The 26,255-nt window shown below is 38.6% G+C and overlaps 2 protein-coding genes across 2 annotated transcripts in view; one reads left to right on the forward strand and one right to left on the reverse strand.

Moving 5' to 3' along the window:
* Positions 1-1,426: 1,426 nt before the first annotated feature.
* On the reverse strand, positions 1,427-14,705 carry LOC5570159 (UMP-CMP kinase). Its single transcript, XM_001658911.2, has 2 exons — positions 14,023-14,705; positions 1,427-2,236 (listed from the first exon to the last, which is right to left on the reverse strand). The coding sequence occupies exons 1-2, from the start codon at positions 14,551-14,553 to the stop codon at positions 1,892-1,894; spliced, it is 876 nt and encodes a 291-aa protein (XP_001658961.1). The 5' UTR covers positions 14,554-14,705; the 3' UTR covers positions 1,427-1,891.
* Positions 14,706-16,502: 1,797 nt separating this feature from the next.
* The window catches only part of LOC5570160 (DNA-dependent protein kinase catalytic subunit), a 112,490-nt gene continuing 102,737 nt past the window's right edge, over positions 16,503-26,255 (forward strand). Inside the window, exon 1 of the mRNA XM_021849074.1 lies at positions 16,503-16,775. Coding sequence (XP_021704766.1) covers positions 16,714-16,775 — 62 coding nt within the window. The 5' untranslated portion in view covers positions 16,503-16,713. The remainder of the gene's footprint in view (positions 16,776-26,255) is intronic.

Genomic DNA, 26,255 nt, shown 5'->3' on the forward strand with positions numbered 1-26,255 from the left:
GGATGACGAAATTTAATATTAAATGTTTGGGTCCACAAGTCAATCTCGTAAATACTTGTATTTTAGCTTGATTTTAGTCGACAGCTCATTTTTTTTATAGCTAATGTTTGATTAAGGATTCCAACTCCTACAGGGCACCTTTATAATGAATCGATCCTTTCTAATTAAACATTTTGATGTCTGGGGTCAAAAAGCATTAAAACGCACGGAAATATATTGGCAGAATTTATTTGAATTGATTCCCTAATTTTACGCAACTACACCACGTGCTTAACTCTTTGGTTTATTGGACTGTGAAGTTTTTAAATTCGTTTTCCATACGAATATTTAAAAAATTCCAGAGGATTGGAAGATGTTCCAATCTTAATGAACCTTTCACAACTTGCTTTTCATTAATATATCTTTCCGAGAAAAATATAAAGATGATCAAAACAAGTTACATTTTTGTGTTCCACGGTACGAAAGTCTGTAGTGGGACTGATATGCGATTACTTTTCATTATGGGACAATTTGACTTGCTATTTTTTCCTAATGTTTCCAAACAAATTATATTATTTCATTAGTGTAGCTGAAAGAGCATAGGAAGAGATGTTGAAAACTGAACTCAACTCAATTTTGACGAAAATGCAGATGGGACTGACTTGCGATTCACGGCAGTATAGGACAGTTCATAAAAGAGAATTTTCAGGTTTCATATCATTGCCCTAAGGGAAATTAATGTATTATTTGGTCGGACCTGGTGTAGTGGTTAGAACACACGCCTCTCACGCCGAAGACCTGGGATCGAATCCCATCCCCGAGATAGTCATTAAAAATTTCAGTGACGACTTCCTTCGGAAGGGAAGTAAAAGCCGTTGGTCCCGAGATGAACTAGCCCAGGGCTAAAAATCTCGTTAATAAAGATAGAAAAAAAAAACTTATTTCACATATGTAAACACAATCAGTATGGAATGAATGGGTGGATAGTAGTCTACTACTCCGAGACACTGGTCAACGACGAAGACGAAACGACTGGTTCGATGAAGAGCTTCAGAGAGTGACGGACGTAACTCCTGGTGGCAAGTCGTATACTGTTGGCCGGTATCTGGCTGAACAATTCAACGAATTCAACACAGAAAGAAAAAAGCAGCACAAAGGAAGTGGAGTAGCTAAAGCACAAGATAGGATGAACTGCAATGAATGAAAAGCGGCGACTGCCAGGTGGATGGATTGGATGGCACTATCTGTAAGGCTGCTGGGAAGATCGAGATACCGGTCGAGATTCTCGGAACGGAAGTTATCAGCTTTATCTTCCTAGCATCGTCCTGATCTTGGCGAGAGTTAAACGATTAATGAACTGTCATGATTGGGCTGTAGTGTTCGCTAGGGTTACCGACCTACCAGACACCAGGGCTTTCTCAACCTTCTATTGACCAACACACTTCCGTCGATTGCTCAACCCATGTAAAATGCTGACTGAATTTATTCGACCTTGATTTCCACTTAACTTAACGGTCAGTCCATTCCACGAAGCTAGAATTGTCTAGGTATTCGAGCTACAAACCCATCCCAACGAGGAATCCCTGCTAATACTCAACTGGCGTGAAGCAAGCTTTAACATTTCATTCACACATAAATACTAAACACATCTCTTTGCGATGTTCGACAATGATTTTCCTAGATATATGTTGCATATACGCAAGATTTTTTTTTGGTTGCTAGTAGGATTACGGAATCCAAGTGCTATGGGCTTAGTAACGATTTGGTTTTGCAAATCCAAGATTCAAACTGTACGGAATGACTCGATTAGAACAACGCTTTGCCATTTTGCTATTATATCTGCCTTAAAGTATGAAACGTAAAATGGATAACCGTCACTGCTTACCCCTCCGATGTCCCAGCAGGAAGCTTCCTAATACGACCCCTGGAAGGCGGCTTTCACGGCTTCAAATACATCGTCCGGAGCGGGGGCAGCGTCGATGGGTTTCACCAGATCCTGCTTCCGGTAGTGCTCGATGATGGGCATCGTGTCGTTGATGTAGGTGTTGAAGCGCTTCTTCAGGCTCTCCAGGTTGTCGTCCGAGCGGCCACTGCTCTCGCCCCGCTTCAGGCACCGCTGCACGCACTGATCCTCGGAGCACTCGAAGAACAGCACGAACAGCAGCTGGACCTTGTCGGCCATCTTGCGGTTCCAGCCCTGCAGGTTGTCCTCGTTCCGGGGGAAACCGTCGATCAGGAACTTGTCGTTGCCGGTGGCCTGTGGAACGAAGAGAGTTCGTTAATAATGATTCATGTGATTGGGGTCTGTGAGCCTACAGAATATGATTGAGATATACATAGCATAGCATAGCATAGACTGACTGTACATGTCAATGGTTGCTACTCCGTGATTGATCGGAACTGGTAATAATTGCACTGCGATCCAAATGAATAAGGGATGGGAGTTTCCGCTTACTCTCGGAGTGCAATTTTAGCAGATCTAATATTATTGATCAATAACGGCGCCGGCCAAGTCCTTACAGTCAGTTGGGATAGGGAAGGAATGTTAGGGTGTAATGATTGTTGCTTCTAGAGACCGAGAATACCTCTGCATCTCCACAATCACCACGGGAAGGGTGTTTATTAGTGGAGAAGGAAAATATCTGGGAGTCACCTTTGGTCGGTGATGCGATCCATGTATAAGGAAGAAAAATACGATTTATACTTAAAGCTAGTTTTTAGATTTGTCTCAAAAAGTTTTTGGTAGAAGATTTAAAATAAACGTCAACATCTATAATGTCAAACCATTCAAAAGAAGTTTTTATTAATGGCGAAAAGAGAAAAATATATGCGTATATCTTAAATTATATGAAACTAAATAATGCCGACACTTATAGTGACGAACCATACAAAGTTTGATTGAATATTACAAAAAAAGTAACGCTTCCATGAAAAAATGTGTTATCATAAGCATGAAACGAGCTCAGCAGTTGGTAATCCATCCTCGACTGAACACGAATATCTTTTCGCACTCACACAGCGCAAAACTTCTCGACGCCGAAAACGAACTGTCTTGTTTGGACTTTCCAAAACACTGCCCAGCAAAACACGCGAATCGAAAACCAAACTCCCGGCGTCCCAAAAACGAAGCGTCTTGCTTGGGCTTTTCAAAACACTGCCCAGCAAAACACGCGAACCGAAAACCAAACTCCTGGCGTCCCAAAAACGAAGCGTCTTGCTTGGGCTTTCCAAAACACTGCCCAGCACAACACGCGAACTGAAAACCAAACTCCCGGCCATTCAAGAGGAATCCCAACGAGATGTGGCAAAGAAACTGAAGCTATCCAAAACTTTCGTGCAAGATGCGAAAAAAACGTGAAGGACTATATACGAACAAAGTTCAAGAGGCGCCTAATCGTGATGAACGGCAGAATACGGTCCCTACAGAACATGATTGAGATATACAGTTGAAAAAGTTGGTATTTCAGCAAGAGCAGGAGCATTGATGATCGTACAATTCGTAGTTGTTACTCCGTGATAAATTAGAATAATCAAAATTGCTCAAGGAACCAATAGACGGGGCTAGGGAGTGGCTTACTATCTTTAGTGTACAATTTCGGGAATTCCAAAAATTATATATATCCAGCTTTTTACGCTAGCTATAAAATAACAGAGGGTGATTCGATTTTGACATTTGTTGCCTATAGGTTTTATAGCTAAGTCTTAGTAGGCGCTGATTTGAATTTGTTGATTGAACTGTCAAAAATTTTCACCAGATTTGTTGTTCATTACGTAGTATTCATATTATTTTACATTTACCAAATTTATTTCATAAACTTTAATACTTTTCTACGATTCTAGGTGTTCGACTTGAAGTAAATTAAATAAGCATTTGTTTCGGAAATCCACGGAATAAAAAAAAACTGTTGTATGTAACCGATGAGCATCGATTTATATTCAAACCCTTCACTGTGTAGCCGTTGCTTCATGCCAGACCAATGGAGAAGATTCACTTGAGAATTGTTGTCTAAGCAGCGTTAGAAGAATATTTGCGTTCTGGTTTTACTTTTAGTCAATGTGCATTTAATTATGGATGTATTGATTAAGATAATGGCAGATTTGACACTATCCACCGATTGGAAAACATCCAAGGGACTGTCTATTTGACACTCATTATTCACCTTGTGTAGGGTAAGCTACGGGGTAAGCAGCATTTAATAAGACAAATTCCAAAGCCAATCAAGAGTTTGGCAAACCTTTTACCAATCCATGTGGAGTTATTACTTAGGTTTCAAACCAATTAGAATTGAACCGACATCAAAATATTACCGTAATAATGCCTGGAGAACCTGGGGTGTTTGACCTGTGATTACTTCAAATACAACAATAAACCAAAACCATATTTGAAATCGGATTTTGGGAACATTTTCTACAGAGGACACTTAATAAAAGATTTATAGACACCACATTTATAGTGAACCATTCACATTTTGAGTAGGATCATGAATTTGAAAATCACAATTTGGCATAACTATTTTCTGCAACAAGCATGAGTGTTGAGCGGTGTTTGACGTGCTACTTCCAAGTGGTAGTTTTTTGTTCAAAATTATTCCAGTCAAAAAGTATCTCAGAATGTTACTACTATAATTATCTATGAGCTCTTATGCAGCGCAGCTTGTTCACCTAAAAAGATAGAATAAGTATTAAAAAGATGAGAAATCGTATTGTAAATTTGATTCCCTGTGAACCAAGAGTGAAAAGTTGTGACACAACTTTGTCAACATTGAAAAATTGTTTCAACAAATAGCTTGCTTTGATTGAACTATAAACAATTATAGTATAGGCAAGAAATGTCAAAAAGGGGTGATTCAAAATTTATGGCAAGCTAGCGTAAAAAGCTGGATACAATAATGGCGACGGCCACGTGCCTACGATCATCTGGAAAGGATCTTATAGTGACATCCATCGTTACTAAAGACCGAGTATACCTCTGCATCTTCATGGCTGTGAGTGGGAAATATTCAAAAGCCATACAATCTGAATTCACCTTGGTAAGTGATGCGATCCGTGTAACCTCCACATAGTCTTCTTCTATTCAATTCTCCTGAACGAAAAATATGTCGACACCTCTGGTGACGAGCCATTCAAAGCCATTGCGTTTGGTAAGTGATACGATTCATTGAACATGAATCGAAATAGTCTTCTACCAGTCTATGAAAATAACGTCGATACTTCTTGAAAATAGATGCATGAAACGAGCTCACCATTTGATAATCCATCGTTGAAAGGGCAACTCCAAATTACTTCAATTTCAACGCGCTGGCGCCTAACGCAAATGGGCTAAATGACAAACGAGCCGGCTTGCTTTGGGCTTCACGAAGCACTCTGTTGGAATTGTTGCTTTTTTCAGATGTACAAACTTATGATAAGCATTCACTTATATCAATTTAATCTTATGTAAGATTATAAAATATATGATGGGAAAAACTGGAACGTTATATGTCATCCGAACTGTCCGGATTTTCCGAAGCTGTTTGAAAGACCTGTAACATTTCAAATATTTCGAACGCAGGCTATTCAAGAGTGAGAGTTCAACAGTTTTGTTTTTAACGTGTTAAATACAGGATTCAAATGAGATTTTTTTTCAAATTTCATAAAGATGATTCCTACTTGGGTTACCCTTTTGTCATGGCTTTGATCGACTCATTGCATCTCGTGATTCTGAAAATTCCTCTGAATGCATTACTCTGTAAGCTCTTAAACTTCAATATGCAAACTGATGTCATCCAAATTGACTACGTCCCACGAAGCACATGGAACCTACTACAGAATGACAGTGGCTTGTGGTTCTTCAAATTATTATAATTAATACAAAGGTTGTAACTAAGGTCATTCACATCTGAGGTTCTTCAAATGATCTCGAATGCATCACCTTCAAAAGTCTTGAAGTTTGATACCCATATTGATATGGGACATCTTGCAAATTGACCGAGGCATCTGGAACCTAAAAGAAAATGTGGGTGAGTGGGTGATGGGCGCATGCGTCGAATCTCATGCCGTTCGATAACACACTACGCGTGACACAAACTGTGGAAAAATTTGTTTCACAACAAAATTACCGATACATATTAGTTAGCTAAAAATAATTCAGAAAGCAAATCTAAGCTGATGCCCACATGCTCGAAAGCAGAGTAGAACTAGACTGGTGGAAACAAATCACCAGCAGAAAATCAGCTTCGGAAATGTCGAACTCAATTTTCGCTACCAATTAGAAAGCAGGCTTGCATTAATGTGCTTCTGATAGCTTATCATGAATGCCAAGGACAGGTAGCGTCCCAATCTGTCCGTCACCGTTTCCATTATGTAAGGAACGACAGACACCTTCTTTAGCGCCATTCGATTCAACGTGATTAAAGTGCAAAAACTCAGCAATTATCTCCCCACTCGCACAGTGGTTTGAAACGTAAAAAAACATTATCATCAGTTTTTCGTTGTCAAAGAGTGAAAATATTGATATACTATGTTCAGCAAAGTTACTGCATGTGTTAAGCGGCAACGTTTGACTCTCAGTAGTTTTTAATGAATTTACTAATTAGTGAGTTGTACATTTATCCAACGAGGCTCGCCGAGTTGGATAAATTCGACGAGTGCTGAAAAAATTGAGTTTTGCAACGAGTTGCATACAAAAATTTTTGCAATTACGAAAAAATACCGTTTCATTGATTGATTCTACGATCACAAACATGCTTCAAGAAAACCCACGTGGACTCAATATTTTCCAATCAGGTAGGCTGTGATTCATGCATTCTTCATGACTGTCACAAATTTTCCAAAAATGACCAACACTTATTGTTCGAGAGAAGCCAGGTAAGATACCGGATGAATTATGAAGTTATTCTTAATTTGTCAAATTGCATACACCTACCTATATCCTGAACCGTGTAGACCCACGCTTCCCAAACTCGGTTTTCGCGGCACGAAACAGCGATCCTGCGAACGGCTGGTGCGCCGCGAAAACCGTGTTTGGGAAGCCTTGGTGTAGACCTGGGAGGGAGAAACCGATATAAAATTTCTGTACGTCATGGTGAGCCCAAATTCTGCTGTCACGAACTGTCACTGTGAGCCGGGATCTTAAACAATGGACAAACATGATAAAAGCGCGTAATTGATCAAAACATGTTTTTTTCATTTTATCAAAAGTGACAAAAGTCGAATGAGAACCAATTCATGTACATTCAAAAGTATTGTCACGAAAGCGTTTTTAATTCTGTTTAAATAAAATGCAATGAAATACGCATCATTTCACTTTTTCAAATAAAAATGAAAATTGAATGCATAGAAAACTGTGGCCCTTTTAAAATGTTTGTCCAGAAACGTCGGAGCTGCACAACAAACGAAAAGTAGCGATTTTCACCAAGTTGGAGTTATCTTGCAGTTTGGATATAAGTTGTTCGATTTTTCGTGTGTAGTATTTGTGCCTCCCTCCCAGGTTTAGACGCATTAAGCGTCGGACTTTTTGGGGGTAAAATAGCTTAATTTATTGCTTCATCTTCTTTTGCTAGACGATCCTATTCCGAATCAGAAACGCTCACCTGAGTCGGGTTTGGATCGATCAACGAATGAAAAATAAAATGTCAATCATTGAAAAAACCAGAGCAATTCGATGAATGGTTTTCACTGACACTTTGATATTACTTAGTTGAGGATTACCAAATCAGTACTGAAAAGTGCTACTTTTCAGCATCGTTAACAGTGCTGAAAAGTAGCACTTTTCAGCACCTTTTCTTTGATTGAGAAAAGTAGGCTGTTATGTAGACTATCTTCTTGATGAAAAGTAGGCCAATATATAACGGAATTGCAAAATAGTAGTTTACGGAACAAGTTGCAGAATGATTGTTTTTACAGCACGAGTAGTAAATTTATCCTACGAGGCTTGCCGAGTAGGATAATTACGTCGAGTGCTGTAAAAATCGAGTTCTGCAACGAGCTCCGTACAACATTTTTTGCAATTTCGTAGAAGACCACTTGAGGGTATCAGACATTATATCAGAATGCATTCACCATCATTTTACAATTTCTGAAAAATGGTTATGTAATGATTCAGTACGCAACTCAAAACAGTTGCGTAATGAGAAAGCGTTGCGTAATGAATCATTATAGCACTGGTTTCAGGTGCGTAATGACTATTCCCGCACTGCATACTTCAGTGCAGGAAAGTAGGCCGTTTCATGACAGATTGGCGTGATGAAAATCAGCCCATTACGATGAGAAATTGCAAATCGCAGTACGCTTCAAAGGGGACCCTTTGTAGGAAATTTCTTGACCCATTCAGTCAAGGAATTTCTTTACTTTTCTTTAGCGAAACAGCATACTTAGCTCATATGATTAATCGATACGCAATACTATGAAAATGTTGTTCTTTTTATAATTTTGTTACAGATATTTCTATTTAATGCACTTGAGCGACAGTCGTTATTGAAGCAATAAGCAAATTGTTAAGTATTTTTTTTCATTCTGTTGACATTTTCTGATTTCCTACCATTATTGTTAGAAAAAAAGTATCTATCGCGACTGGATAAATCACTATGCTTTAAAAAATCAAATATTCAACTAGTCTTTACGGATAAAGCCTGATTTGCTGCTAAACAGGAATCGCTAAAGAAATTTCCCGCCGATTCCTTGCAGAAATTTTCTACAGCAACTCCCGTTTGAACTGACATTTCTTTTCAGCTGCGTACTGCGATCAGAAAAAAAAGATTTCTTCATCGATTCCTTGCAGAAATTTCCCATGCATCAAGATAGGCCGAGAAATTACTTGTCAGCAGCGAATTGGGCTTAAGGAGCAATTGCTTTCAGCAAAGCACATGAGCTCCACTATCTTGGTCATATAATAACTTCAAAGCTAAGTCTAAGTTACTTGCTTTATATTTAAATGTTACCGATATTGACAACAGTTTGGAAGAACTATGTATACTTCACTTAGACAACTTGCAGATGATGCTCTAGTATCTGTAAATAGAGATCGAAAATCCGGTATAAACCATAGCAAAATTACCTCGATAAATAATAAATTCTAAACTCTTAGTAGAAATTATAACATTCAAACAATTTATATAAATTTGGATCAACATTGTAGTAAATTCTAAGCTCTTAGTAAAATTTGCTTTATTACAACAAAACCATGAAAATTTAAGTATAAATTTATTTAAATCTGGCACAAGTGTGTTAGATAGAATAGTAGCTTCAGTATCGTGATAGTAAAATCAAGAAAATCTATTAGTATCTTCGTTTATTAAAGATTAGTCCAGGACAAAGAGCACTATAATTTTGGCAGTATCTTTCCAAAAAGTTGTGAAAATTTGCTATTATTGACCCGTGAAAAGTTTTAAATTTTTTGATATAAGCTTGATGATTTTCATTAGCGAATAGAAGGATTTTCAATGGAACTGGAAAATTGAGACAAACATTGTATTGAATTGGCTATTCACTCTAAAAAACCATAATCTCATGTCATAATATCTCTCTCTGGTTTTGCATTGAACAAAAAGGGTTATTAGTTATATGAGTTTCATCAGGAGTTTTTTTTTTCGTAAATTTCAATTTGATTTATTCAACCACCCCAAACATAGAGTGACCGCGAATAGTGAGTTACTATGTTCTTATTTTTTTATTATATACTCACAAAATTACAATCTGAACAATATATAGTGAAACCTCCATGAGTCGATATTGAAGGGACCATCGACTCATGGAAATATCGAGTCATGGAACAGCAATCCTTTGGAAAGCTGTTTGAAGGGACCATCATAGTAACCATGAAATTGTGTTTCCAGTATGGTTCCATGAGTCGATATCGAGTCATGGAACATCGACTCATGGAGGGATCACTGTAGTTTACAGCTTATGCTTATTTGTTTACGTACGTTGCTTTATAAAATTTATTCTCTTGTTTTTTAATTATTAAACCTATTTTTTATTTTCTTGTTTTTTTTCTTCTTTTGTTCCATCGCTTTGAATAACTATAGAATTATATTATATATTATATAAGTGAATAACTACGAAATTTGATGCTCGTATCCACTGCTGATGGCCGTGACCGATTCGATTTCGCACAATTCGGAAGCATTTTAAACAAAATCTTCTCTGTTGTACATATCGTCAGCTGAAAGTGGAGGATTTCCAGATGAACTTGACGAGTCTTTAGCAGTGATGTGCCTCAACTGAAGCTCAGGCGAGCTGCGCTCGAGAGTTTTCTCGTTTGTCTATTAGTATTTCAAGCTGCAGGTTGCTTAGGGGCTGTCCCTTAATGGACGGACCCTTACTTTCCACTGAATCCATGGAAAGCATCGATAAGTTCGGGAGATGTATCGATCTCGGGTGTTTATTTTTTTGAATTGCCGCCAGTACGGATATTCCATAATTGAACGCTTTTTGCTAGGCAACTGGAGCTTGAATCATTGTCCATCAACTGGGAAGCCAACCATTGCGTTATCAATTATCCAAGTTTACAGTAAAAGTCTCCTCCTGCGTCAATACAGTGAGTTTTCCGAGATTTTTCAATGCACACCTTGCCTTCAGCTTCATACAAAAGGTACTTTCAGGAATATTACATGTAGCCACTGCCTTATGGATTGAGTGACCATTCCTGATAAGATCGACAGCTTTTGTCATTTGCAAGGACGTACATGTATTTACATGCCATTCCAAATTGCTAGAAGTGCGCAAAAATTAAGACCCTCTTGTAAAAAATGGGTTCTAACATTGCGCATCGCTTTTTTCAACGACATATTAAATGGAAAATTAATAGAATTACTAGAATATTACCTTTTTTTTGCAAAAACACCGCAAATATACTTTTCACAACACAGTTTTGTTCAGAAAAATGTTCATTTTTGGCAGAGTTAGCGCTTGTGCTAAGACGGTGTAAAAGTTGACGTTTTATAAGGTTTTTTGTTTATTTACTAACATTAACGAGGGTTTTTTAGTAAACAAATGCAAATACTTATTTCACATAAACGAACATGTTGCTGAAACTGAATTGTTAAAAAAATCAATGATCCATTATCATTTTTTCATGCTTCTTAAAAATGCGCAAAGTTTGGAGCTGGGCAAAGTTAGGTGCGTACACGGTATCAGAATTGTATTTTAAATTTAAAATCATTATTGTAAAAATAATTCAATGAATAGTGAAAATTTTTTTCACTTCTCGGGGGGAGGGGTCCTTAATCGGGGGCCCGGGGCATTTGCCCCCTCGGCATCCCCCCAAATCCGGGCCTAAACACAGTAAAGGAACACGGCACTATGAAGGACCTTGTTGGCTCTTTGGAGTCGGAGTTAACAAGGAAGGATAAAGAAGTCGCTATCATCCGTGAAATTTATCTATGTCCCCAAAATGCTGGTAACATTGGAAACAAAATTACCAAGTCCGACGCTTCGAACGGGCTTGATACCGGACACGATGACTCCCATTCTCCAAACGCCAATCAGCCCGAATCTTCGCACGTCAAGAAAACAGGCACGAAGAAGAAAGCCATCAAACCAACAGTTATGAACGGCTCAACAAACGTACCAAAAACCGTCTTACACCAAATACGACTCCAGAATGTAACAGTCGCACCGGACACCTCACCTGCTGACATCGAAATTTCTTCAGGTGATGAACCAATGATGAATGCATCTGAGTACATATCCGACACCTAAACATCAGATCGCCTATCTAGTGTCCTCCTAGACCTACACTGCCCATAAACGCATGTCAGTCCCATGTTTGCTGGATTTCCTATTCACATGGGACAATTATGCGTTTATGGGCAGTACAGTTGTGTTCAGAATAATAGTAGCAGGGCTGTTAGAAAAATCTTAAAATCGTATCCGCGAAAATCGCGACTTCAGAAATTCGATCCGCGCCTAGGAACTCCAATCCGCGCCTAAAAAAATTTGTTTCATTAACATATTTACTACTCATTATAAAAAATGCGTAAAAGTGCTTGATCAAAAACTAGTTTTTAATGACACTAAGTGATTATTTTCGCCTCATCTTAAAGTATCTACAATTGAGGGAGCCGGATCCTATTTTTGGAACTTTTGATTCACTTTAACAGTGTTTTTTTTGAAAGCTACAGATCTCATATTTGACCACAATATGCGTCGCGAAGCCCTTCTTATTGCAAAGTTTCAGACAATTTGGCCGAGACAAAACCTCATGCCAAAGTGAATCCAAGTGTCCAAGTGGTTCTGTACCCTATACGGATTTCTGTCAACACTAAGGGTAGAGTTAAATTATGAATTGTATTTAATTTATTCCAGTTGCGCCACTAGGCAGATGGTTGTGATAACTTAATATTGTTAACAAATTTTTGTTTTTAAGAATGTAAAATTTTTTTTCAGTGCTATTCGTTAGTCATTGGTAGTACATTAGACTACGCATTCAAAACTCTCTCGTCGTTTGACAAAAAATGTCCAACTCAACAGGGCAGATCCGAGCCACCTATAAATCAATTTTGATGAAATTTTAATACAAAAATAAATTCAAAATTTTATGCGAAGCTTACCATTTACACAAAAGTATTGAAAATGTAATGTACATACAGTTGTGTTCAGAATAATAGTAGTGAAAGCCGATGTTCATACAAAATTCTTAACTTTGGTATGCTGTAACTTTGTTTTCCTATTGGCAAAACGCATGAAATTTCGTCAGAAAACTCTAAATATCTCTTCAATTTCATTATCATAAAATTCGTCATAGTACTGCACACTTAGAAACAACTAATATTACGTACGTAACGTAAATTTGATGAAATTAAAACTTAAAAATACGTCATTCTTGTAAAATTAATTTCAATGTGACGGAAAAAAATTTATGATTCGAATAATATTCAGTCCATTTTGACGGAAAATTACGTCATTTGTGACTTGGATTGACGTCCTTTTACTTGCTACATATGACGTAAATTTCAAAGATTTGTTCTAAGCGTTTAGTTGAAAAGGTGAAATCGCTCAAAATAATAGTAGTTTTGATATCAGCTGTATTTTGCGTTTTTTTTTTAACTTTTCTTCACTCATCGTTGTTCAATAGTTTTCTCCAAAGTTACAAATTTATAAATGATCCATTTTTTTATAACAAGCAAAACTACTATTATTTTGAGCGATTTCACTAGGTGCTAACTTTTTAACCGGTGTGTTGTGATGGTGATTCAATCGTTGCACTGGTTTTCAAAGCAACGCGTAAAACGGTTTTATGGTGATCTGCTTAAACTTTTAACTTTTTAGGTTTTATTTAATTATATTTACATTAAATATTGCATTAATTATGCATATATTTTTTAGTGCTGCTTTCCATTAACTTCAAGTAATTTATATCTTCTAGATTTACAACACTTATTCTTCACTGACAAAACTTTTAATTTGACTGCGGAGCTATCTATTATTTTGCCCTTTTCTATCGATCCCAAGATTTCATAGGGTAACCCACCATGACTATAGCGCCAACACTCAGCCATAGTGTCAGCATATTATCCGTACAAACTTTGAAGGCGTGCATTTATGTAATCAAGCTGAACAAATTGAGCAATCATACACGGTTTTGACATATTATATTCATGACCAGTATATTTGACACATATCTGATTTCAAATATTTTGAAGCCAAGCCAAATGTGCTGTGTGGTCTTAATGAGCACCATTTTCTAAGATTTTTAACGGAAGAGGAATGTCCGAGAGAAATCCGCGAGAATCGCGAAATTCGCGCCTGTTGTAACAGCCCTGTAGTAGTGAAAGCCGATTTTCATACAAAATGCTCAACTTTGGTGACAAGATGCGGATTTGTCATATTTTTTCACGACGCAGGACGCAGGACTACATCGCTGCCTAGCGTCCTGAAGTGAAAAAATGCTAACAAACCCGCTTCTTGTCATATTTATTAACAGAAGAGAAGATCGATGAAAATAAATCAATCATGCGACTTACGCCCTTATTCTAGCACATGCTTGATATTCACTCTAACATCTAGCTATAATTATCGCGTTTTGAACCACTGTGCACTCCACCGGTGGTCTTCGTGTCTTACCTCCTTGGTCTTGATCATGGCGTTCTCGAGCAGGGCACAGGTAATCTCCACCGGAACGATCCGCCCGTTCTTGATGTTGTCCTCGATGAGGGCCCCGTACTCGGACCCCTCCCGTTTCCGTTCCTCCCGCAGCAGATCCCCAGCGGACAGATGCGTGAAGCCGAACGTTTCCACGATCTTTTCGCACTGGGTTCCCTTGCCAGCGCCGGGTGCCCCCAGCACGAACACAATCTTTGGTTTGTCGGAACTCGTCATCGTTCGCTTGCCGATTATTGCCACCGGAAGTATTCGTCGATTGATTGAGGGCGCACTTGACCTGCTGCTGACCGAAGCCCAAGACGAAGATGTTCGCGCACCGAAAGCACTCCCGAAACTGCTGTCGACTTTGACGTTTGACGGAACGGCCTTCAAATGACGACGAGGGCAAAATTCGCGAATCAACGACACTGGCGACGATGACGATGATGATGACCTAGATATGCCGCCAATCGATGTCGTCAGTGTTCGGCGGAACAAATTGAGGGAATTCATAGACGCACCACCAAGTGGTGGCAAGTTTCACTCGCGGGTGGGAATTTGATTCGAAACGGTGACACACTTTGGGAAGGACAAACGAACGCGACGAAACGCCGTGCCGATTTACGTAAAATCGGAAACTGATGATGGAATCATCTGATTGAAGATGATAACGAGACGAGCATGCATGATGATTACCTATGTCAGTTGACGGGTTGCTTTTTCGACCGTCGAGAGAAATCCGTTTCTCGTGTTTGTTTTGATGCTCTTGGTTCGAAAAGCATCGAAGGAGTGTTGTTTTGTTCAAGATTAATTGAAGGGAGGTTCAGTGATCTAAGCAGTCAGTGGGTGCGCGGTGTGGTCAGCTGCGAGGGGGTGAAAAGTGACAGCTGGTGAGTCGGCGAGCTGGCCAATATGTTTATGTATTTTCTCCACCGATGGTTCCTAGCGTATCCATAGAGATGTTTGTGTTATTGAAAATTGTTGCGTGTGACTCAATAGTGAAGGTAAGTGGAATAAAGTTTAGTTATTTTGTAAAGGTAAAATTTATTTTGAATTTCAGATGCCATCATTTTGTGCAGTGAAACCATTTGACACGATATTGAAACAAATTAACTGTAGAACTCATACAAGTGTTTCAATTGAGGCTGCTTTGAAAGATTCAGTATACGCAACCTCATCACAATTTTGCAAATCCAACGCCTCGATATTCTGAGGTACGTTCGTTAGTCATATCTCGATTACTTTTTCAAATAGACGTAAGTAACTTTCATACAGTTTTGAGAAAATTAATTTAGAAGAATCACAACCTGTCTTCTAAATCTGTATTAAAATGAATCCACTTTTTAACTTTTTTTTTACCGTGTACATCGCCTAAATTTTGCATGCATTCAGCTCGCGTTGAAATACTAGATAGTTCCTATTGTTTACCACAAAAATTGTATGCCAAAATGATAAGTCGTTTCATTCAGTTACTTTCGACGTTTTTCTACCAGTGTAAAATCGACTCAAGTAGTGTTTTGTTTTGATTCGTGGTTAAGTCACTTTGTCTCTCTATACAGCGGGGTGACGAAAGTAGTGGTTAGGTTGCGAAAGTTGAAAATCTTACTTTCGTCGTTTTGTAAATCCGGAAATTAAACGTTCTAAGAGTGAAAAATGAGTTGGTTCAGAGCGAAACGTGTAGAATTTCGTCTGCGAAACACGTAGGATTGATAAAGTAAGTTTGTATACTCTTTTGACTTGAGTCTGTATGAATAATTTTTCGAGATATATCCAATTTCGTTGTCTTCTATTTTGTGGTCTTGATCTAAACATGCTTACGATTTGAGGCACCCCAGGTTCATTACTCATACATATTTAAGACCATAGAACCATTCAAACGAAATTTCTTTCCTTTTCCATGGTCCGCTATTAATGACATTTCAGTACACGTACGAAACAAAACAAAGTGGTCGGTGAAATAGTGAATTTCATTTCATGGCATGCTGGTTCATTTCGCGAAAACAAAGTGGCCAGGTGTCATATAAGCCATTTTACGAGACGTTTCGGAACAGCTGATCGCCAAAACGGCGTCAATTGACAGGAGACCTGGGATTAAATCCAGCGTGATTTTTAATAACGCCTCATCTTACCAAACGAAGAAATGAAGAAAATGACAAAAAAGAGATCCAAAAATGTTTGTTACTGCAACTTTACACATAGTTATTGTATCAGCTACCTCCTTTTCACCTATATTTCACATAAAAAGGCATTTCTGTGATCAGAAATATTTTAATATTTTTTCTCCATTTAAGTTTTCGCCTGTGTGAAAAGCTACGCTAGAAATGCGCACAGTCATCAACCATCATCATCGCCAAAACTGACGACGATGATTGAAAAATCCCAGGTCTCCTGTCATTTGACCTGCTTCGTAAAATGGCTCATTGTTTTCCAATATGGCGGATCAACCAATTTGACACACCGTATTACCTCCCTTTTAGATACCTTGGTTTTGTTCGTGTTTTTTCATGGCGCGCGCGATAATGAAGTGCAACTGTTGCAGTGGATAGTTTTTGTGATATAAAATCAAGAGTGCAAAAAGTGATTGGTGAAGTGGACAATGGCTACGGAACTAGAGCGGATGCTGTCCCTGCTGAAAGGGTGCATCGATTCTCAGCATGCCGCCAAAGCAAAGGAATGCATTTTGTCCATCGGCGAGTTGGTTCTCGCCGGGGAGGGACAAAGTTCTGCCGAAACAGGTAAGCATGATTGGTTTATTATCATTGTTCATATTAGACTGGTACAGGTTCAGATGCGTTCAATCAAGTTCAAATGTGAACAAAAAGTAGGGTGATATCTGATATCTGGGAGATATCTGTAACTCCCTAAATACGAATCAAATAGATCTTTTTTGTAATTTTGTAATTTTATAGTTAACATCACGGAAACTTATTCGTAACAACCATTATTCAGGGAGTCTAACGGCTTTCTATAGAAAATAAAACAATTTGGTAATACATGTACTTTGAAACTACGTATAAAACGAGAGTTGACCCATCTTGCCCAGTATCGATTTGCAGGGTCTGTTTTAACATACAGTGGCCCAATTTCATATTCGTACAGGATACTGTTCTCACATCAAGTTAGTAAAAAATTATCAAATGATGTATTGAGCTACAAATACTTTATCCACATTGAAGATAATAGGTGCCATCTATTGTTTGCCAATCACAAAATGTTTACATTTACATTCATCTTTGGATAATTGGAAAAGTATTGAATTTATGTTTAAAATTCACCCAATTGGCTTGTTTAGGGGTATCCTGTTTTTGACATATTCTGATTCTACGTTACAAACTGAGCCAGAATCCAAAGTTTCATAATTTTCCGTGCCCTGGAACAATTTTTAAAACACGTTTGAATTTAGTATGGAAATCGCGTTTGAATCACCCCTCGGCAAATTTTACTTCGGGACGAGCTGTCATTATGTAAATTGAAATGTCATTGAGTCGACGTAATGAAATCTTTTTCAATCATTTACTATATCAAAATTAAGATATTGAACGCAATAAAATCGTGTCACACTTAAAAAAATGTGCTCTTTCGATCAAGCTACAAAGAACTGTGAATTTTTCATCACTAAACAACCCAATTCCATATTCGTACACCTACCAAAATTCAAACGCACATCATTCAAAACTAAATTTAAAAGCTCTATGTGATTGCTGAAGTGCTTTATTATGATGTTCAGAAGTGGTGGAGTACATTTAGACAATTTATTAGCGGACATATATGAAATTTAGGTAAAATTATGAGAAATACAAGTTTTCCGATGATTTTTGCTATAAAATCCAATAATTCGAACAATAACGTTCATTTTTGTCATTGGATCCAATCTATTAATTATATTCGTAAGCTCTGTTAGAAATTTAGTTGAAATGTATACAGTTTACAGAAATCATACAGTTTTTATCCATTTTGAGTTCAGAAAATTGTTGTGCCATAACTTCAAAACTCTTCTCAAATGAAATTTTTAATTTATGTGAACCAAATTTTCGTTCTACACAACAGGTAAAGATTAAGTTTCAATTTGTCTGTGAAAATAATTTGAACTACTAACTTCGTTTTACAATAAAGTACCCTAAACTACGCTGTACATACCTCCTCATAATTCAAGCGTGTGCTAGAATAAGGGCGTAAGTCGCATGATCGATTTCTCTTCATCGATCCTCTCTTCTGTCAATAAAAGTGACAAGATGCGGGATTGTTGGGTTTTTACCCTTCTTACAACCATAAGAAGGGTATAAAGATCGCTTGAAAAACCGACTTTTGATCCGAGGCCCGGAGGGCCAAGTCTCATATACCAATCGATAGAGCTCGACGAACTGAGCACATGTCCGTGTGTGTGTATGTGTGTGTGTATGTGTGTGTGTATGTGTGTGTGTGTGTGTGTTACAAAAAATGTCACTCAATTATCTCAGCTGTTTGTCAACCGATTTAAACACTTTTAGCTCTAAATGAAAGCTACAACATTCCCATAGAACGCTATTGAATTTCATTGCGATCGGACATTTCGTTACAGAGTTATGATTCAAACAGTATCGTGAAGTACTAGAAAAAGCATATTTTATTACTTTCAACTGTTTGCATTTTGATCAATTTCTCAGCCATTTTTGAACCGATTCGAGTTCTTTTATCGACTTATGGAAGCTCTAACATTCATTCATAACCCTTCAAATTTTCATTGAAATCGGATTATTTGTTACAGAGATATCAATAGAAGAATTTTGTAAAGTACTGGAAATAAATAAGTTTATTTTAGAATATTCAATTTTTTACATTTTGATCAATTTCTCAGCTATTTTTGATCCGATTTGAGCTCTTTTTCCATCGATTGAAAGCTTTGACATCATTCATAAACATGCTGCAATCGAACGTAAAGTTACAGAGATAAAAATCGATTTTATCCAAAAAAATCTATAAAATTCCTCTTTTTACCCTTCTTACAACCATAAGAAGGGTATAAAGATCGCTTGAAAAACCGACTTTTGATCCGAGGCCCGGAGGGCCAAGTCTCATATACCAATCGATAGAGCTCGACGAACTGAGCACATGTCCGTGTGTGTGTATGTGTGTGTGTATGTGTGTGCGTATGTGTGTGTGTATGTGTGTGTGTGTGTGTTACAAAAAATGTCACTCAATTATCTCAGCCGTTTGTCAACCGATTTAAACACTTTTAGCTCTAAAAGAAAGCTACAACATTCCCATAGAACGCTATTGAATTTCATTGCGATCGGACATTTCGTTACAGAGTTATGATTCAAACAGTATCGTGAAGTACTAGAAAAAGCATATTCTAATATTTTCAACTGTCTGCATTTTGATCGATATCTCAGCCATTTTTGAACCGATTTAAGTTCTTTTATCGGCTAATGAAAGCTCTGACATTCAATCATAAGCCTTAAAATTTTTATTGAAATCGGATTACTAGTTTCAGAGATATCATTGGAAGAATTTTCTAAAGTACTGGAAAAAAAATTCTCTAAAATATTCATTTTTTTACATTTTGATCAATTTCTCAGCTATTTTTAATCCAATTTAAGCTCTTTTTTCGTCGATTGAAAGCTCGGATATCATTCACAACCATATTGCAATCGAATTATAAATTACAGAGATAAAAATCATTATTTTCAAAAATCTCTAAAATTCCCCTTTTTACCCTTCTTACAACCATAAGAAGGGTATAAAGATCGCTTGAAAAACCGACTTTTGATCCGAGGCCCGGAGGGCCAAGTCTCATATACCAATCGATAGAGCTCGACGAACTGAGCACATGTCCGTGTGTGTGTATGTGTGTGTGTATGTGTGTGCGTATGTGTGTGTGTGTGTTACAAAAAATGTCACTCAATTATCTCAGCCGTTTGTCAACCGATTTAAACACTTTTAGCTCTAAAAGAAAGCTACAACATTCCCATAGAACGCTATTGAATTTCATTGCGATCGGACATTTCGTTACAGAGTTATGATTCAAACAGTATCGTGAAGTACTAGAAAAAGCATATTCTAATATTTTCAACTGTCTGCATTTTGATCGATATCTCAGCCATTTTTGAACCGATTTAAGTTCTTTTATCGGCTAATGAAAGCTCTGACATTCAATCATAAGCCTTAAAATTTTTATTGAAATCGGATTACTAGTTTCAGAGATATCATTGGAAGAATTTTCTAAAGTACTGGAAAAAAAATTCTCTAAAATATTCATTTTTTTACATTTTGATCAATTTCTCAGCTATTTTTAATCCAATTTAAGCTCTTTTTTCGTCGATTGAAAGCTCGGATATCATTCACAACCATATTGCAATCGAATTATAAATTACAGAGATAAAAATCATTATTTTCAAAAATCTCTAAAATTCCCCTTTTTTCAATTTAAACTTGCACATAAATCTTAAAAAAAATCGCTGGCAAAATCATTTTAGGACATTAATTTTTTATTTTTCGATATTATTTTACAGGGTGGCAACATAGGTTTATAGACCCTCTTAAACTATGATAATAAGCGTATGAAAACTAATAAAGTTCGATATCCGCCTTTTGACGTGCAGTTTCCTGGACTTTTTCGCAAACCATTAAACTATTAGGGCAGATAGAACATAGTCACAACATCCTAAAGTTTAGTTATACACCGGGGATTCGCTGGGTGGAACACGACTGCCTTCCATCTAGCGAATCCGACCCGTTAGTAGGAAAGACTGACAGCTGGTGAAAATGCTCCACACGAACGCATCTGGACAGCAAATCGCCACAAAACGCACATATACATACGCATTTGTTCTATATATGGAGACTTCAAAGCGACGATACTCAGACGTCAAAGTTAGTTTGATATTTTATGTTGACATTTGAGTGCTTTTAGTTGGAATATTTTCCAACCAGCGAACATCCAACCATCGAGTCATTCCATGTAGCGGAACCCCAACGAGCGAATCCCCACTGTACTGGTACAAGGTTCCAAATGAATGATGAATAATAATTATCTCATACCTGTATGGAAATGTAAGAAGGGTTCAGTCTCACCATCGGTGGATTAAGTCAGGTTTTTTCACTTCAGGACGCTAGGCAGCGATACAATCTTGCGTCCTGAGGTGAAAAAATGCTGACAAACTTGCGTCTTGTCACTTTTATTGACAGAAGAGAGGATCGATGAAGAGAAATCGATCATGCGACTTACGCCCTTATTCTAGCACACGCTTGAATTGATGTCATCGCAAATTCAATTATCTCTGAATTATGTTCAAATTATATTCAAAACAGCACCCCATTTTGCAATCTATTGATTTTATAAGAAAAATACAAAATAACTTGAATGAGCAGAGAGCATTGATATAATTTTTACTAGAATATATCCTGTTGTTTTCATCATTTTAAGAAAACGTTTGTGTTGCGGTTTAGGCAATAATATTTATGCTATAAACCTCCATAATCATGTTTGGTAGTAAAATGTAAATTAAAAATAATAATTACGCAATGTTTTGGTAGGAACATTAACTATTGATTATGTATATCCATTTAGAAGCCAAACTTAAAGAAATTGACTAAAATTTTTGTTTTAATTATGAATCGTGGTTTACGGCCAACCAGCCGAGTGGAAGTTTAACAACTACCGAAAAGCTAAACATTACATATAATTTGCAATTGGATTAGATGGACAAATTGATGTGAAGATTTGCGAAAAAGTTACACGTCTTCTCAGTGAGAATCGAACTCACGACTCCCCGATCTCTAGTTGGGGCGCGTTAACCACTACGCCATGAGAGGACTCATGAACGCAGAAGTTAACCTGAATTCGATTTCAGCTCAATAATCACGTGGTCCTCTTTCGCAAAGTGCACCTCTTTCGGAAGAATTAGATGCCCATCCAAACACAACGCTTTCTATATATATCCAATGCCTAGCCCGAGAGCGCATTGTTTTTTAGGTATAGGAATAGCACACTACACTAGCCAGCAACTGCGCTGGCTGAGGTTTCTATTGTGTGGGCTTCCAATGGGTCGCGACGTTCTCAAACGACCGGTTACGGAACATGAGTCCGTTGCTCGATAAATACTTGTTTTAATTATGAATCGTGGTTTACGGCCAACCAGCCGAGTGGAAGTTTAACAACTACCGAAAAGCTAAACATTACATATAATTTGCAATTGGATTAGATGGACAAATTGATGTGAAGATTTGCGAAAAAGTTACACGTCTTCTCAGTGAGAATCGAACTCACGACTCCCCGATCTCTAGTTGGGGCGCGTTAACCACTACGCCATGAGAGGACTCATGAACGCAGAAGTTAACCTGAATTCGATTTCAGCTCAATAATCACGTGGTCCTCTTTCGCAAAGTGCACCTCTTTCGGAAGAATTAGATGCCCATCCAAACACAACGCTTTCTATATATATCCAATGCCTAGCCCGAGAGCGCATTGTTTTTTAGGTATAGGAATAGCACACTACACTAGCCAGCAACTGCGCTGGCTGAGGTTTCTATTGTGTGGGCTTCCAATGGGTCGCGACGTTCTCAAACGACCGGTTACGGAACATGAGTCCGTTGCTCGATAAATACTTGTTTTAATTATGAATCGTGGTTTACGGCCAACCAGCCGAGTGGAAGTTTAACAACTACCGAAAAGCTAAACATTACATATAATTTGCAATTGGATTAGATGGACAAATTGATGTGAAGATTTGCGAAAAAGTTACACGTCTTCTCAGTGAGAATCGAACTCACGACTCCCCGATCTCTAGTTGGGGCGCGTTAACCACTACGCCATGAGAGGACTCATGAACGCAGAAGTTAACCTGAATTCGATTTCAGCTCAATAATCACGTGGTCCTCTTTCGCAAAGTGCACCTCTTTCGGAAGAATTAGATGCCCATCCAAACACAACGCTTTCTATATATATCCAATGCCTAGCCCGAGAGCGCATTGTTTTTTAGGTATAGGAATAGCACACTACACTAGCCAGCAACTGCGCTGGCTGAGGTTTCTATTGTGTGGGCTTCCAATGGGTCGCGACGTTCTCAAACGACCGGTTACGGAACATGAGTCCGTTGCTCGATAAATACTTGTTTTAATTATGAATCGTGGTTTACGGCCAACCAGCCGAGTGGAAGTTTAACAACTACCGAAAAGCTAAACATTACATATAATTTGCAATTGGATTAGATGGACAAATTGATGTGAAGATTTGCGAAAAAGTTACACGTCTTCTCAGTGAGAATCGAACTCACGACTCCCCGATCTCTAGTTGGGGCGCGTTAACCACTACGCCATGAGAGGACTCATGAACGCAGAAGTTAACCTGAATTCGATTTCAGCTCAATAATCACGTGGTCCTCTTTCGCAAAGTGCACCTCTTTCGGAAGAATTAGATGCCCATCCAAACACAACGCTTTCTATATATATCCAATGCCTAGCCCGAGAGCGCATTGTTTTTTAGGTATAGGAATAGCACACTACACTAGCCAGCAACTGCGCTGGCTGAGGTTTCTATTGTGTGGGCTTCCAATGGGTCGCGACGTTCTCAAACGACCGGTTACGGAACATGAGTCCGTTGCTCGATAAATACTTGTTTTAATTATGAATCGTGGTTTACGGCCAACCAGCCGAGTGGAAGTTTAACAACTACCGAAAAGCTAAACATTACATATAATTTGCAATTGGATTAGATGGACAAATTGATGTGAAGATTTGCGAAAAAGTTACACGTCTTCTCAGTGAGAATCGAACTCACGACTCCCCGATCTCTAGTTGGGGCGCGTTAACCACTACGCCATGAGAGGACTCATGAACGCAGAAGTTAACCTGAATTCGATTTCAGCTCAATAATCACGTGGTCCTCTTTCGCAAAGTGCACCTCTTTCGGAAGAATTAGATGCCCATCCAAACACAACGCTTTCTATATATATCCAATGCCTAGCCCGAGAGCGCATTGTTTTTTAGGTATAGGAATAGCACACTACACTAGCCAGCAACTGCGCTGGCTGAGGTTTCTATTGTGTGGGCTTCCAATGGGTCGCGACGTTCTCAAACGACCGGTTACGGAACATGAGTCCGTTGCTCGATAAATACTTGTTTTAATTATGAATCGTGGTTTACGGCCAACCAGCCGAGTGGAAGTTTAACAACTACCGAAAAACTTCCACTCGGCTGGTTGGCCGTAAACCACGATTCATAATTAAAACAAGTATTTATCGAGCAACGGACTCATGTTCCGTAACCGGTCGTTTGAGAACGTCGCGACCCATTGGAAGCCCACACAATAGAAACCTCAGCCAGCGCAGTTGCTGGCTAGTGTAGTGTGCTATTCCTATACCTAAAAAACAATGCGCTCTCGGGCTAGGCATTGGATATATATAGAAAGCGTTGTGTTTGGATGGGCATCTAATTCTTCCGAAAGAGGTGCACTTTGCGAAAGAGGACCACGTGATTATTGAGCTGAAATCGAATTCAGGTTAACTTCTGCGTTCATGAGTCCTCTCATGGCGTAGTGGTTAACGCGCCCCAACTAGAGATCGGGGAGTCGTGAGTTCGATTCTCACTGAGAAGACGTGTAACTTTTTCGCAAATCTTCACATCAATTTGTCCATCTAATCCAATTGCAAATTATATGTAATGTTTAGCTTTTCGGTAGTTGTTAAACTTCCACTCGGCTGGTTGGCCGTAAACCACGATTCATAATTAAAACAAGTATTTATCGAGCAACGGACTCATGTTCCGTAACCGGTCGTTTGAGAACGTCGCGACCCATTGGAAGCCCACACAATAGAAACCTCAGCCAGCGCAGTTGCTGGCTAGTGTAGTGTGCTATTCCTATACCTAAAAAACAATGCGCTCTCGGGCTAGGCATTGGATATATATAGAAAGCGTTGTGTTTGGATGGGCATCTAATTCTTCCGAAAGAGGTGCACTTTGCGAAAGAGGACCACGTGATTATTGAGCTGAAATCGAATTCAGGTTAACTTCTGCGTTCATGAGTCCTCTCATGGCGTAGTGGTTAACGCGCCCCAACTAGAGATCGGGGAGTCGTGAGTTCGATTCTCACTGAGAAGACGTGTAACTTTTTCGCAAATCTTCACATCAATTTGTCCATCTAATCCAATTGCAAATTATATGTAATGTTTAGCTTTTCGGTAGTTGTTAAACTTCCACTCGGCTGGTTGGCCGTAAACCACGATTCATAATTAAAACAAGTATTTATCGAGCAACGGACTCATGTTCCGTAACCGGTCGTTTGAGAACGTCGCGACCCATTGGAAGCCCACACAATAGAAACCTCAGCCAGCGCAGTTGCTGGCTAGTGTAGTGTGCTATTCCTATACCTAAAAAACAATGCGCTCTCGGGCTAGGCATTGGATATATATAGAAAGCGTTGTGTTTGGATGGGCATCTAATTCTTCCGAAAGAGGTGCACTTTGCGAAAGAGGACCACGTGATTATTGAGCTGAAATCGAATTCAGGTTAACTTCTGCGTTCATGAGTCCTCTCATGGCGTAGTGGTTAACGCGCCCCAACTAGAGATCGGGGAGTCGTGAGTTCGATTCTCACTGAGAAGACGTGTAACTTTTTCGCAAATCTTCACATCAATTTGTCCATCTAATCCAATTGCAAATTATATGTAATGTTTAGCTTTTCGGTAGTTGTTAAACTTCCACTCGGCTGGTTGGCCGTAAACCACGATTCATAATTAAAACAAGTATTTATCGAGCAACGGACTCATGTTCCGTAACCGGTCGTTTGAGAACGTCGCGACCCATTGGAAGCCCACACAATAGAAACCTCAGCCAGCGCAGTTGCTGGCTAGTGTAGTGTGCTATTCCTATACCTAAAAAACAATGCGCTCTCGGGCTAGGCATTGGATATATATAGAAAGCGTTGTGTTTGGATGGGCATCTAATTCTTCCGAAAGAGGTGCACTTTGCGAAAGAGGACCACGTGATTATTGAGCTGAAATCGAATTCAGGTTAACTTCTGCGTTCATGAGTCCTCTCATGGCGTAGTGGTTAACGCGCCCCAACTAGAGATCGGGGAGTCGTGAGTTCGATTCTCACTGAGAAGACGTGTAACTTTTTCGCAAATCTTCACATCAATTTGTCCATCTAATCCAATTGCAAATTATATGTAATGTTTAGCTTTTCGGTAGTTGTTAAACTTCCACTCGGCTGGTTGGCCGTAAACCACGATTCATAATT

Source organism: Aedes aegypti, chromosome 3 (genome assembly GCF_002204515.2).
Source record: "Aedes aegypti strain LVP_AGWG chromosome 3, AaegL5.0 Primary Assembly, whole genome shotgun sequence".
NCBI lineage: Eukaryota > Metazoa > Arthropoda > Insecta > Diptera > Culicidae > Aedes > Aedes aegypti.